The sequence below is a fragment of the Eublepharis macularius genome, chromosome 4 (genome assembly GCF_028583425.1).
Source record: "Eublepharis macularius isolate TG4126 chromosome 4, MPM_Emac_v1.0, whole genome shotgun sequence".
NCBI lineage: Eukaryota > Metazoa > Chordata > Lepidosauria > Squamata > Eublepharidae > Eublepharis > Eublepharis macularius.
In genome coordinates this window covers 72,821,547-72,836,296 of record NC_072793.1, presented here as the reverse complement: position 1 = coordinate 72,836,296, position 14,750 = coordinate 72,821,547, and the positions used below count along the sequence as shown (strand labels likewise).

The 14,750-nt window shown below is 44.4% G+C and overlaps 1 protein-coding gene across 1 annotated transcript in view; it reads left to right on the top strand.

The window, feature by feature from the left end:
- Window positions 1-2,925: 2,925 nt before the first annotated feature.
- The window catches only part of VDAC1 (voltage dependent anion channel 1), a 30,824-nt gene continuing 18,999 nt past the window's right edge, over window positions 2,926-14,750 (top strand). Inside the window, exon 1 of the mRNA XM_054976969.1 lies at window positions 2,926-3,199. Coding sequence (XP_054832944.1) covers window positions 3,086-3,199 — 114 coding nt within the window. The 5' untranslated portion in view covers window positions 2,926-3,085. The remainder of the gene's footprint in view (window positions 3,200-14,750) is intronic.

The following is a 14,750-nucleotide window of genomic DNA, read 5'->3' as shown; positions in this document are numbered from 1 at the left end:
GATCTTTGCTTCTCCAGTTCTATCATCACAGCTGTCCAAGAGTCTTTTGCTCCTTCAAACAACTCTGCCTTTTCTCCTCTACCACCGTTTCAGGCTGCAATTCCCATCTGAAATGCAAACATGATGCCCCCTTTCTCTCTTCTTTCGGATCCCTGCTCAAAACTCACCTCTCCTATGAAGCCATTGGCATACTCCCTTAAATTCTCACCACCTATAAAAATTAATCCTAAGAATATATAACAGAAGGCCAAACTAGATATTACACAAAGTTCTTTGTTACTTTTCTATAGCATGTTTTTTTAAAAAAACTAAACACATGTACAAATGAGAAAATAGTGCATAAGCTCTTATATTATCATGAAATCTATCATTCCATTGTATCATAAATAAACCACAAACATTTGTCACTGAACACTTTCCCAAAACCATAAATAGTAAGTCAATTGCACTGACATAGTCATATACCACACATTATAAAACCATCTCTGCAAAGCACGAGAGATCTCTTTTTTCCAATCATAAGACCTTGTAGTTGGCAAGAAAAGATCCAGTACTAATTTCATGCTGTTATTATTAACAATAGCTTTCAAAGAATCTAATAAGACACATAAGGGCTCAGCTGGTATTCTCCATTCTTTTTTTAACTAGAACAATTCATGCCAGATTGCTAGTCTGAGTAACTGCTTAATGTATTCTCCGAAGCATATGAAGACTACTACTACCACTGCAGACTAACATGGCTACCCACCGAAAGCATACTCCAATCCTTGATTCAAGTTCCATGTATGCCTAGAAAGAAAAATACAGCCGAGACACTGACACATCAAATAACCACTTAGAACGGGCTTCTCATGATGACTGGCTGCCATCGTTTTGGCTGGCAAACACCCATGCACTCTCTCTGCGCTGCACTCCACAGGTGCATTGCCACCACCTGCATCTACTCACCCCAACAACCTTTTATGCTTCATTCCTCCCTGCTCCCTCATGAAAGCTGCGTGGCTTATCATATGTCAGCAGGGATTTGGGAGAGTATGCAGCCTTGAGATCCTTCTCCTCCTCCTTGCAAAAGAATACATGTGCACACATTGGATTAACCCCTCAGTCCCCTCCCAGTGTGAGCTGCATGTTGAAGATAGCTGAAGCCAGTAAATAGCTAGCTATCAAATCCTAAAGAGAGATACAGAGGTACTGTAATCCACACATTTTTTGAGCAGCATCAGGAATACTTAAAACAAACCAGATGAATAGGGCTGCTAATTTTCTTGCTTCAAAAAGGGTCCTTGAAGACTACACTGGCAAAACCTCAGGATCATGAGAAGGACAACTGTGCTGGCCATACAACTGTATGTTATGCAGCTTGCAGTGGTGTGAGAACTAGGAGACAACAAACACATTAGCAACCTCACAGCATGGCAACAGGAATCATGCTGGTCAGGTTCTAGGCTTGGAAGGTAGTTATAAAGATAGCAACAGAGGTGTGCCCAGGGCTAGAAAGGCTAAGGAAGTTGACAATATACCACTCTGTGCATCCTGAGTATTTCCCCTTATAACTCCATAAGTGAAAGGGCTACAAACTTATTGCTTTAAAATAAACAGGCAGTAATTGATCATGACAACCAGCAGTTATAATGCTATAAATTGAGGGCTTTTTTTCAGAAGGAACACGGTGGAACAGAGTTCTGGCACCTCTTAAAACTGGTCACATGGCCAGTGGCCCCGCCCCTTGATCTCCAGACAGAGGGGAAAAGTTTAGATTGGCGGTGCCGCTTGGCGGAGCGGATAAACTCCCCGCTGTCTGGAGATCAGGGGGTGGGGCCACCGGCCATGTGACCATTTTCGCCAAGGGTGATTTAAACTTTAACCCCCCCCCTGTTCCAGCTGACCCAAAGTGACCTCATTGTGCGGTCCTGAGTTCCACCACCACTTTTCCCAGAAAAAAAGCCCTGTATAAATTTATAGCAATCTAGCAGTTCCTGATTTGCTTTTTAAAAAGAAAAAGCCCTCTGGGATGTTTGGAGTGTAGGAAAATGGCGGCTGGACAGGGGCAAGGCAAACAAAATGGTATAGATGTGGGTAGGTCTTAAAATAATGCAAACCTTCCCTTCCACACGGCATCTAAAAGTACTTTGCAATTTTCCCAAAAAGATTGTACCAAACCAGGTTTGGGAAAGATTGCAGCAAAGTGAGCAAAAGATAACACAAGATGAAAAGAAGATAACATCGGGTAGATACTCCTGAAAACAGCGCTACTGTAAGGACCCCAAAATAGAACAAAACGGCCCTGCAGTTAGATTGCTGTCCAGTGCCGGATCCATCATGCCAGACTTACTGCATGACTTCTACTCCCAGGAACAGTAACCGATTTTGGGGGCTGCCATTCTAGTCCCAGGGACCGTCACTCCGTTCCCAGGATCCTAGAGCTCTCATGCTATTAAAAAGGATCTTATTCTACTTCCAAGGTCCGTTATTCTCTTGATCCTTTCCCTCGTTTTATTCACACTTTTGCAATACTTGGATTTCAGTGGTGCCCGTCAAGCCAAATGACTTTCGTGTCTCGCATTCTTGTCAGTCGTTTCCTTTCCTTTCCTGAGCCGTCGTGCAACGGTGTACTAGGCCACAGAGAACAAGGTCCAGAGTCACCATATTGCGTAGGCGCTCTCCAGCACCACAGCGCTAAGCCTATTTGCTCGGAAGCAAAGAAACGCGATTTCAGTTGGCCTCCCTTCGAAGCGACGGGCGCTAGTCTCTCCATGACTGCAGCACCTTGTGGTTCTCTGCGATGGGTAACCGCGAATTACTGGGAGATTCCCGGGCCGCCGCCACCCGAACCTCCGGGCGCGCTTAGCATCCCTCATCCCCTCCCGCGCGTGCTGAGGAGACGCCAGAGCCGCCGCCTCGGGATTGGCGGAGCCGCTGCTTATGCGCAAGAGCCCGGCCTCGCGCGTGCCACCCTCCCTGGCGCTCAGCCTATCCGCAGCCGGGGGGGCAAGCGAGCGAGCGGCGGCGGCTCAGTCACGTCCCTGTGACCGCCCGGGAGCGTCCGTCTGCCTGAGTGCCAGTGCCGGGCTTGGCTGCGCTCGCTATGCTGGCCTCCGCGCAGGGAAGATCCGCCCCGTTCCAGTCCTCCCCCGCCGCCGCGCCAGCTGCCACTCATCAGACGCCTTGCTGCAGCCACGGAAAAAGCCGGGAGAGCGAGGTAAGGCGCGGCGCGGCGCGGCGGCTGACTGGCTCCTTCCTTCCAGGGACGAAGCCGCGGCCTTGAGAGGCGATCGCTTGAGCCGCAGGGATCAGGAGAGGAAGGGAGCCGAGGCCCTTGCAAGGATGCCAGGCTGTAGGGGGCGGCGGTGGGGCCCATCGAGCCGCCGCTGCGCCACGAAATGACTGCGGCAGCGGCTGCAGGGGAGGCGAGTGCCAGGCTGTGACCCTTGGAGACGGCGGGCTTGGATGGCGGCGAGGAGAAACAGGCTTGACCTCTGGGGCGACCTTTGGCGCCCGACCCTTTCTGTTTCAAGGCCGCGCATGCTGTCTGAGCAGCACGCCAGAGGCCCTCGCAGCCGCCGCCTCCCTTCGTCGGCCGGGGAACAAGGAGAAGCCTGCGAACGTATCCCCCTCGGGGCGCCTGCTTCCTGAAGCCAGAACACCGCCCCTAACTTCAGCCTTCTCTCTCGGGAGGCTTCCCTTCCCCTCTGGCCACTGGGGCACCTATTTTTAGCCGCTCCATCTGTCTTGCTGCCCATCCCCACACGGGTTTGGGGAAGGGCTTTTCCAGGAGGCCCCGTCGCTTCCTTCCCCGCTCCTCATCTCCATGGAGCTCTAAGTGACCTCCTTTGTGGGTTCTGGAGCCGTCATATGACTCCATGTGGCTGAGGAGCCTTCAGGCAGCATACCTACTCCACTCATGGGTCGCAGGCACAGGGTCGTGCAACCACGTAGGGACTGGAAGCAGGTCGCAGAAAATGCATGGCTGGCTGGCAAGGTCTAGGTTCAGTGTCTTGCTTACTTCACTGATGCAATTCCTGGTTACCTGTTAGGCTGAAACACTGTTTCCCCCAGCTTCTTCTCTTCAGCTGCTTGCCCTCCAAATGCCCTTGCTTGTCCTTATATCTGGTGGAAGGAAACAAGTGGTTGAGAGGCCAGAGGCATTGAGAGGTTTCCCCATGTAATTTCTGTGGCTTTGTGTGTGTTCAGATTGATGTAATGAATTTTAGGGCGGAGGATGTTAAAAGGTATCTGAAAGTAAAATATGGATTTTTTTTGTTTGTTGCTTAAAATCTAAACGCATAATCCAGGAAGAGTTAGCCATTTCGCCCCCTTGATTCAAATGGGAGAATTAAACATCTCCTTAAGTCTCCCATTGGAGTCTGGGATTTAGAAGGGCTCAGTTTGCATTGAATTGTGCCCTTTTAGTGAGTTTATTTTAAACAGCAGCTGTTCTTCAAGATGCAAAGCATACAACAAAGACAAAAGTAAGTACTGTTAAATTCCCAGTGATTCCAATAGGAAAGATTTTAAGCATGTGCTTGGCTCTCCCATTGATTTCAGTGGGATGAAAAGTGCTTAACTTTGGCTGTATCTCATGGCTTCCAGTTAATAAAGGATTTCCAGGTTCACAGCAAACAAACCATAGTGTGTCATTGTATCCAAACCACAGAGGATGGTTTGCAGTCTCTTCTGCAAACTGAGATTCCAAACCATGGTTTAGTTATATGAAAGAAGCTATAATGAATAAACATTCTTGCAAATGATTGTGTTGGCTTTCAATACAAATGTTTTTTAAAAGATGCTTCTCAGAACCAAACTCATGCAGCTGTGGTTTTCCAGACACAGCTCTTCATTTCTGTATGAAGTGGCACTGAGATCAGGTATTTATTCTCATGGAAACCCAAGGCAGATTGTGCAGTGCAAGCGAAATGCAATATAGCCAACAGGTAGGACGTTCACTGAGTAAAATATAAAATACAATATAATTGAATAGTTAGGACATTCCGCGAACAGATAAAATAGAATGTGGTAGAAGAAAATTCTGCACTCAACAGGCTTAAAGTTGAGCGCAGAAATGAAATCTTTCTGGGAAAAAAAGCATAATTAATTAACAGGTCACCTTTCGCAACATTGAAACTCCCCAGTAGGAGGGGGATTTGGACAACAAGATACAGAGCTGGGGAACATCTGCATATTGATGGCATCCAATTACGTAGCTGCAAATGATTTTTCTTAAAGGCTTTATATGGAGGTTGAAAAACATGGTGGTTAAGATTGTGCCTTGTGGAACACCACAAGATAATTCCCACACTGAGGATGGCTGGTCTCCAATAGCAACCCATTGAGTATGTCCCATAAGGAACAATTTGAACCATTTCAAGGCACTTCCCCTGATACCTACTTCTACCTCCAACTGGTTAAACAGGATGGGATGGTCTACATTATCAAAGGCTGAAGACAGATCCAGGAGGAGCCGCAATAAAGCATAGCTTTTATCTACATTCTGGTGGAGGTCATCAGCTAGAGCCTCCAGAGCCATCTCTGTCCCATAGCCTGGCCTAAAACCAGGCTGAAAAGGGTCCAGAGCATAAGAGTTGTCCAAGAAGACTTGGGGTTGGTCTGCTGCTGCTCTCTCAGTCACTGCCTCCCGAAGGATAGATTAGAGACTGGGCAATAATTGGCTACATAATTTTTGTCTAAGGATGTTTTTTTAAGTAGTTGGTAGATGACCTCCTCTTTGAGAAGCTGAAGGAGGGTGACTTGAGTTAGTGACTGATTTATGATAGACATCAAGGGCTCTTTTATGTGGTCTTTACAAAATTTTAGCAGCCAGGATGGGCAAGGATCCAGGGTAAAAGTAGCGGCCTTCACAGATGCTAGAATTCTATCAATGTCCATCACTGTCACTGGGTCAAAATGATTAAGAAACGCTGTACGGCATGTTCAGCATTACTTCTGCCTCACAATGGAATTCAGCATATTTGAACTAGTTTATCCGCAAAAAACTTTGCAAAGCTCATTGTCTGTTCTTGAACCAGTGAAGGCTCTGATTTAGGGGGTCAAAAGATGTCAAGACACCTTGAACAATTGGGATGGATGTGATCCTGTTGATGCAACAGTTGCAGAAAAGTAATCTTTCTTTGCTGCAATCACTGCTGCTTCGTAAGTCTTCTGATGGGCTCTGTAGCCTGCTCTATCAGATTCAGCACAAGTTTTCCACCCATGTCTTTCCAGACATCTTCCAGCCTTCTTTAGGTCACCCAGCTCTGTAGTGAACCACAAGTCTGGCTTCCACTGCAAGGGAGGGAGGGGTTGGTGAGGAGCAATCTTGTCAGTAGTTTTAAGGCGCTTCACATTCTGTACTTCCACCACAGCCTTAACAGGGACTATGTTTGGAATTCTAAAATCCCCCAGAGCATTTTGGAATCCATGAGCCTTCGTGGGTGGGCCATTTGAGCTGGTCCTCCCATTTTGTGGGATGTCAGGGTCCTATCTACCCTTGACTTTATCAGGTAATTGTCAGACCACAGTTCAGGCTGAATCTCCAGTATCAAAAGAAGACATTCTCTCAAAGGCTTAGAGCAAAAGATTTAAGTCCAAGGTGAGGCCGTTTTCATGCGTGGGTCCTTTCACTATTTGAGAGACCTAGGGCTGCCAAGGAAGCTATGCAGTCTTGGGCTGGCCCTGATGTAGAACATTCAGCATGGATATTGAAGTCACCTAGAACTATCAGTCTAGGTGTCTCCATGACCGTGTCTGAGAGCACCTTTGCCAGCTCAGAAGGCACGCTCCAAGCCTCTGCTCTTCCAGCAGGTCTTGCACCAGTGGTGATGATGTGCTTTTAGTACCAAACCATACAATCCTTTTAGGAGACCTGTCCCATATGGTCTGTGTTAATGCAGATGGTCTTTAATAATGTATCCAAGTAGATTTAGAATCATAGCATTGGAAGGTGTCTTACAGGCTATCAAGAGTAACCCCCAAAAAGTACGCTTTGCCTTTTCCCTAGCTACCCCGTTGGTAACCTGAGAAAATTTTGAATAATTTATAATATAAAGGGAGCTATAAATTTTACAAAATCTCTGGAAGCAAATTAGGACTATTCTAATATAATCTAATTTGAGGGGAAATCCTGTTAAAAAGCTAGTCTTGGAGGAAGAGCCATTCCTTGTGTCTTTTTAATATGGACAACTCGTAAGACAATTTTTAGGTGTTCTGTTGAACATGATGGTGACAAGGTCCAGGCCCGGTGCCAGGTTTTCTGGCATCTGAGGCTGGGGGCAGCTTCAGCACTGTTGTTGCTCCCATGCACGTGCGCAAAGCGTACCTGGACTGCGTGATGATGTCACGTGGCACGCAGCTGGGACAGCGTGCGTGCGTCCTCCCAGCCGTCCTGCTCAGTTGCTCCATGCGCCGCTCCGGCCGCCTGCTGCGCCTGGCCCACAGCTGCTGCGTCCGGCTGGGAGTGTGTGCTGGTGGTGGTGGCGGCAGCACGGGGCAGCTGAATGGGAGGGCTGGGAGGCTGCAGCAGCTGCGGGCCAAGCACGGCAGGTGGCTGGGGTGGTGCACGGGTGGCTTCCCAGCCCTCCAGTGCTGCCGCTGCCAGCTCCGCAGCACATGCCCCCACCCCTGGCACCCCCTCTGGCGCCTCAGTGCTCGAGGCGGCTGCCAGACCTGCCTCTATGGATGCGCCGTCCCTGATAAGATCCTTGTCCACTAGACGAGAAGGTGATTCAGGAGATGTTAGGAATGGCTGTTCAGAAGGAAAGAGAGTGAGTGTGGGGGATATGGACAAGGCTTGAAGGACAGAGAAGGAGCTTACTGTAGGCATAAAATATGATGCAGCTGAATGATGCACCTGCACTTTAGATGGCTGAACAGAACCACATACATTTTGGGGGATGAAGTGCTGCCTGAGTTTTGCAATTGGCAAGACATTTAGTTTACCTAACATGAAAGGGTGCCTATGACCAGCAGTTATAAGGAGGCTTAGCTATGGGGGAGGGGAGGAGATCAAAGAGAGGGGAAATCCTTGTTGCAAAGGTGGAGCATACGTGCCTTACATGAGCCTGTGTTCAGGCGAGTCAAACTCAATCATCCTTTTTCTAAGTGATCTTACAACTTCAGACTAACCCATATCCCTAATCACCAGACAGAACCTAAGAAATTCTAATCAATTGTTCTCGTATTTCCTCCATACCTTTTGTCCAAATCATCCTGCAGTGCTTACTTCGAAGGTTACTTGTAGCTACAATTGTTATCAGAGTTAGAAGAGTAGAATCCTGTGTACTTTGTTGCTTTTAAGTTCTCAATATATATGATATAGAACATTGCAGCTTGGTACTGATTAGCTTTCAGTTACTTAATGTTCCATGCCTTAGTTTATGTTAAGAAGAGACATCTTTATGCTGACTATATTGATGTGTAGACATTTTTCTTTACAGTAAAGAGGATATACAAAGCTTTTTTTTAAAGTTTAAATTGCCTTTTTTAAAAAAAATTAAATATTCTGGATCCAAGATTCCAGTTTCAAGATATCATGCTCCTGTAGCTATGCAGGTTCATCTTTATTTTAAATCAAAGTCCTTAAGCCTTTGCATCTTCAAAGCCAGAACATGTAGGGATGACCTTTTCTTATACAGGGACTTCTAATCTGTGGCTGGATGAATAGGTCAGAACTCCTTCAGGTTAGATTACATTGTATATTTTGTCACTTGCTTTGACAAAATCCCTTCTTAGATAACTGAAGATACACATTTTCTTAAATTAATTTCAAGCATTTAAAATTATTAGTTTGAAGAGTTGCTAGATTTGTTCAACCTTGTTAAGGCAGTGGACTCTTCTGAGAACAGTTTTGGTTCTTGAATTATGTCTTTAGGCTTTGCCTGCCTAGAGGTTTATATTTTTATACTAATTTTTCCCTCTTTGCAAATTTAGTATCCTTTACAACCTAGGAAAAATTTAGTGGTTGCTGAAATGAGGATGGGGAGAGATCCTTGAATATTAGTGTTTTATTCAGTCTCAACATCTATAGTTCAGAAATTGCTTAAGAGTACAGTCACATTAAGAAATGTTTCATGTATTACTCATGGAGAAACTTGGGTTTCCATCCAAGAATATACTCAAGAAAGAGCAACATCCAATTCTATCTTATCACCAGTGTACTTGCAATCATGCATTTGCATGATTCATTGATGTATGTACCCATTATGTTTTAGCTGTATACTTCTTAAGTTCATACCAAAGATGATTAAGTTATGAAGTGGTCTTATGTTTGTTTTTATTAATGATTTGGACTAAGTTTTTCAGAGTATTAGTAATAATGGGCTATCATATGGTCCATCCTATGAACTAAAAATGGTAGCAGTGGTAACAGGAAAATGTCTGGGCCCAAATTTTCATGTTTTAATTTATTTTATTTATTTACATTATTTATAGTCTGCCTTTCTCACTGGGAATCAAGGCAGATTACACAGAGTAAGTCAGTAAAATTAACAGGATGGGACATCCAGTAATCAGTGCAATAGGATTTGTATTATAGAAATCTGGAACCAGCCAGAAATCTGGAAAGAGAACTGAACCAAAGCATAAGTATTAATGTGATATATTAAACCATGCAAAAATTACATAGCAGATTCCTGCTTATAGCAATGGGCAGCATAAGCTATATGCAGTAGTATAGACCATATACCCTAAAACTTTACCCAAGTAGCTTTCTAAACCATTCTGTACATTACCTTACTACCTGTGCAGAAAATCTCTCTTGAATAATCCAGTTTTGCGTAGTTTGTAGAAATCCAGGTAAGTGGGAGGCTTCTTGATCACATCAGGCTGGTTGTTCCATAAGGTGGGGGCCACAATGGAGAAAGCATGTGTACTGGCAATTGTTGATTTTGGTCATTTGCAGGTCGGTTCCTGCAGAAGAAAGCCCTGCTCAGATGAGCAAAGTTGTTGTGGCAAAGCATTGGGGGACAAGTGGTCCCACAGATATGAGGGATGAAGGTGCTGAAGGGATTTGCATGTGATAGCCAGTACCTTAAACTGAGTTTGGTAACTGATAGGTAGGCAATGGAGTGTCTGCAGAAAGGGAGTAATATACATGCTTCATCTAGCTCCTGATAATAACAGAGCCACAGTGTTCTGTGCCAACTGCCCTCTCCATTTTGATTTTAAGGGAGACCAATGTAAAGTGTCTTCAAGTAATCTAGTCTGGATGTTACTGTGGTGGGGATCCAGGTGGCCATATTGGCCAAGTCAAGGTAGTGGGCCATTTTGTGGGCTAGACTGAGTTGGAAGAAAGCACTTTTTTCAGCTGCATTAACTTGCTTCTCCAGCAGTACTGTTGGATTCAGTATAACACCAAGGGTCTTATCTGAGTCAACAGGGGTCAAGTGAACTCCATCAAAAGGGCAGAGCATAATATCCTTCAAGATCTCCACTTTCCCAGTCAGTATTACCTCTGTCTTTTCACAGGTTAATTTCAGTTTGTTCACACTTAGCCGATTAACCACAGTAGCCAGGTGGCATTTTAGGACCTGTACCACATCACTGGAAGAATTGTAATTTGTCTGAGTCTGAGAGAGAAAGGTGGATTATAAATAACTTAAAATAAATAAATATTTAAATAAATAAATTTAGGTAATGATATGTAGAGCAGGATATCATTGGTATATTGATGACAACCAACCTCCAAACTATGAATGGTTTGTCCTAAGGGCTTTATATATAGAAAGAAAAGCATGGTGGGGACGACGACAGGATTTCACCCTGCACATCCCCACAGGATAGGTCCCGCACTGATGATAACTTGTCTCCAGTGGCAACCCTTTGGACCCAGTCTACGAAGAATGATTCAAACCCATAACCCCTGATGCCTACTTTTGCCTCCAAGTGCCTCAACAAGATGGCATGGTCCACTGTATCAAAGACTGCAGTAGGAGTAACAAAGAGGTATGGCCTTGGTCTGCACTCAGATGGAGGTCATTGACTAAAGCTAGCAGGACCATCTCTGTCCCATAGCCCAGACTGAAGCCAGACTGAAAAGTATCTAGAGCAGATGAGTTATCCAAGAAGACCTGGAGTTGATCTGCAACCGTTCTCTAAATCACTTTGCAAATGGACAGATTAGAAACTGAGTGATAACTGGCCACATCATTTTTCTGTAAGGATTGTTTTTTAGGGTTTTTTTGATTGGCTGGAGGAAGATGTCATGAGTTAGTGTTACCTGAACTGGTCTCCTTGCGAGTATATAGAATGGGGGGGTGGAATTAGCAAGCAAGGAAGACAGCTATACGAGAGGCTGGTAACCGCGGGATCTTATCACCAATAATTTATAGAGTCCTTTCCCAAGGATATATACACTCGAAGCCAGTGTTCTTAATTAAAGGGTGGTCTTTATTCAAGGGGCAAATGCATACACACAGAGACACACAAGAGGCCTAGGAAAAGCAGTGGTGAAGGTGGGATAGATTTGAGGGATTGCAAAGCGATAATTACCTATTTGGAGAGCAGGGAAGTCCATGGAGGGAGAGCTTCAAACGCCAGCGTTCTTGGCCAAGGGAGCAAGAGGCTTAGGGCAAACCTCAAGGGAACAGCGCTTTGGATCCAGTAAGCTTGTACAATTTGAATGAGGCCAGGGCCCTACCTTTATAGGTAAAATGTGCCCTGAGGTGGGAGAACCCACCTAGCCATTAGAACAAAGACTCCAGTGGTCAGTTCCTGGGATTGACAAAAGGTTTGATTACCTTGATTGGTAGCTGCCGGGGCGTGTGAAGGCAAATGCAAAATTTGTTCTAGTGCTGCACAAAGGGGCAGTTTGTTAATGAAGTCCACCGGAGCTAAGTTTATGAATTTAGTTGGGGGAATGTATCTTCCCAGGAACACTGTAAATACTTATGAATGTCATTTGATTAGCTCCTCAATCAAGGACAGGAGATCTCATCACGGAAGGAGGGGAGGAATGTGTTGGGGATGATTCTGAGAGACCTTTGTTGCACTGGATTCCTTAGGAGCTGGAAGAACTGCAAATCCAATCACCTCCGTACTCCTGTGTGGCATTCCATTCATGCCTGGATCTCCCAGGCGGGATTCAGCAACTGTTAGCTGGAGGTCCTCTGGCTGCAACAGAGGCTGCCATTTTAGCTCCAGAGGCCTGGTGATTTTTGATATCACAAGCAGCCATGTTAAAATGGCTATCAAAGATGGCAGAGGCCGGGCTGACTGCTTACAATTTAGGATAGATACTAAGGGTCCATAGATGTGGTCCTTACCTGGCTTTAGCAGCCAGGATGGGCAACAATCCAGGGCACAAGTCCTCCATGTAAGGATTTTAAACTTCATACCTCACAGATTTCAGAATGAGAATGTACACGAGATTCAGTAAATTTCTCCATCAGAGTTTGGTGTTGCTATGACAGGAACTCTTAGTCCTGACTTGCATTTTGTCCTTCTATTTCAGTCTTGGTCGTCCTTGAACTGGGATTGAGTCATGTGATAGCTTTATCACCTACAAAGCTGGGTCAAGGCATCACCATTCAGTTTCACTTGTGACCCAGACAGAGTTCATATCCTGAGTTCACAGAGAAAACTTTGCTTCTGCCCAGTTAGGATTTTATATCCATTAAACATATTGGTCTTGCAGGTTCTGAAGGCCAGTGGATTTTACTTGAGTCTTTTGAGGCCCAAGGGTGATAGATCAGCTCATGCAAAAGGACTCCTGTATTTTCTGGATAATCCTTATCAACGGAAGAAAACAAATCACATTTTGCACTGTGCTTTTAAGATCATGGTTTCAAACATTTGATCCTGGAAGAAGTTAAGAGAGATGTCTTGAACTAGAGGCCTGTTGGACATTTGCTTGGCTTTTAATGACTTTTCCCATAATAACGAGCATTGCATAAGAAGAGATTTAGACATTTCTCCTTGTTCAGTACTGCTCATAGTTCATCATTCTTCTGCAGCTGAAATTTCCATACCATGATAGTTTGCTTGCAAAACCTCAGTACTGGTACTTGGGATTTGGCTTGCTTCAGTTCTATGTTTTTGGACAGATTTTGCAAATGACTGGATACAGCACAGAGTGACTGACTGCCTAGCATTGCAACAGAGGGGCAGAGAAGCATTATTAACAGCGTAAAACATCTGAGTGGCTGACCTATAATGCTGGCCTTGAAAAGCTAGGATATGATTTATATAATACTTTGTCCAACTTGCACATTTGATTTTTTGCTTAAATGACATAAAATCGGAAGAGTGGCTGCTCTGAGGTTAGTGTGTGAACTGGAGCTTTTGATTTTGAAGCATGCAGTTTATGGACGCTGATCTGTAGAATCCTGAGCAGTCCTTCCTTCATTATTATTACATTGTTCTTACAGGAAGATTGCTCGCTTGAGTGCTTTGCTGTTCCTCGTTCTCTTTCACACTTAATATGTAAGCTTACTTTTAGACTTTCAAACTGTATGTGTTAGTGCTGCAGTTGCTGACTGGGATTTTGGAAAGTCAAAGATAATCCCCCTAGGTGAATGAGTTTGCTTGGCTCTCTAGCCCACTCCTTGTCCAATCTCTGTCTTCCCAAAAGAACTGATTAATTTAGAGTTTTAATTTTACAGTGGGGAGAGAAGCTGATCAGCATGAATACTATGAAAGAGAGAGACATTGAACAGTCAGTATAATTGGTGTTTGTTTCTGTCATCTATTGTAGCCTCAGGATACTCAGCTCTGACAGTATCCTTATTTAGCTTACTTGTAGCATGTTTTATGTCTGCTTGAATTAAAAGGGCAATCGAAGCCAGCTCTTAACTTACATTAATTCAAAAATTTGTACATTGTTCTATCATTTGGTTGGTCCTAATAAAAATTATTACATGGATTATGTTATGGTTTTTGATCTTAAGTTATCTAACATTCATCACATCTAGTTCTTGTTTAAAATTAGTGCTTCAAGCTAGAAATAGTTTTGCATTACCTGTATGACATCCATGCATGGTGTCTTTAGTGTAAGAATAAATTGTGCTCCAGTCTGCAGCTGAAATAAGCAGCAATTTAATCACTGATGCTCACTTTGAGAAGTTTCATGGTTGCTGTGCATTAAGGTATTGAAATTTGCTATCTGGGATGCATTTGTCAAGTGATTCAGATGTATCTACTTTTCATTTACATTCTTTATGGTAATTAATGTCATGTATCATAAGGCTTCTGGAATTATCAGCATCTGTTGTTCAGAGGGGAGAAGAAAACAGAGGGGCACTTACCTGTAACTGTTGTTTATCGAGTGGTCTTCTGTGCAGGAAACTGCATATGCACAGGCCAGCTGTAGACATTCCAAAGCTCCTAGAGACGCAAAACGCTTGCCTAGCCTTTTCATGTGCTATTCCCTCAGGTGCATACTTTCCTTCTAGGTGCAGCTATAAAAGATGAGGCGAGTAGCTCCCTCCCTCAGTTTTGGGAATGGAACAGATTGAACTTATTATTATAACATGAATATGACCTTGGAGGAGATCTCTGACTGGATTTGGGTAGAGAAGTGTGTACTCAAGTGCTTTCATTGTCACTTTATCGTCCTTAATATTTTTAGTGCTTTGTCCATAGTGGACGAAAATAGGTCTGTACCTTCAAAGGGAAGCTCTTCCACCCTCATTCTATGGGGGCGGGGGCTAGGGCTATGGTTCTGAGCCATTGAAGAGCAATCTCCAATGTCTGGCCATATTAATCTGCTGTTTGGAGAGCCTTAGAACTTCTCCTTGCAAAATCTTTGCAAGACTTTGCTT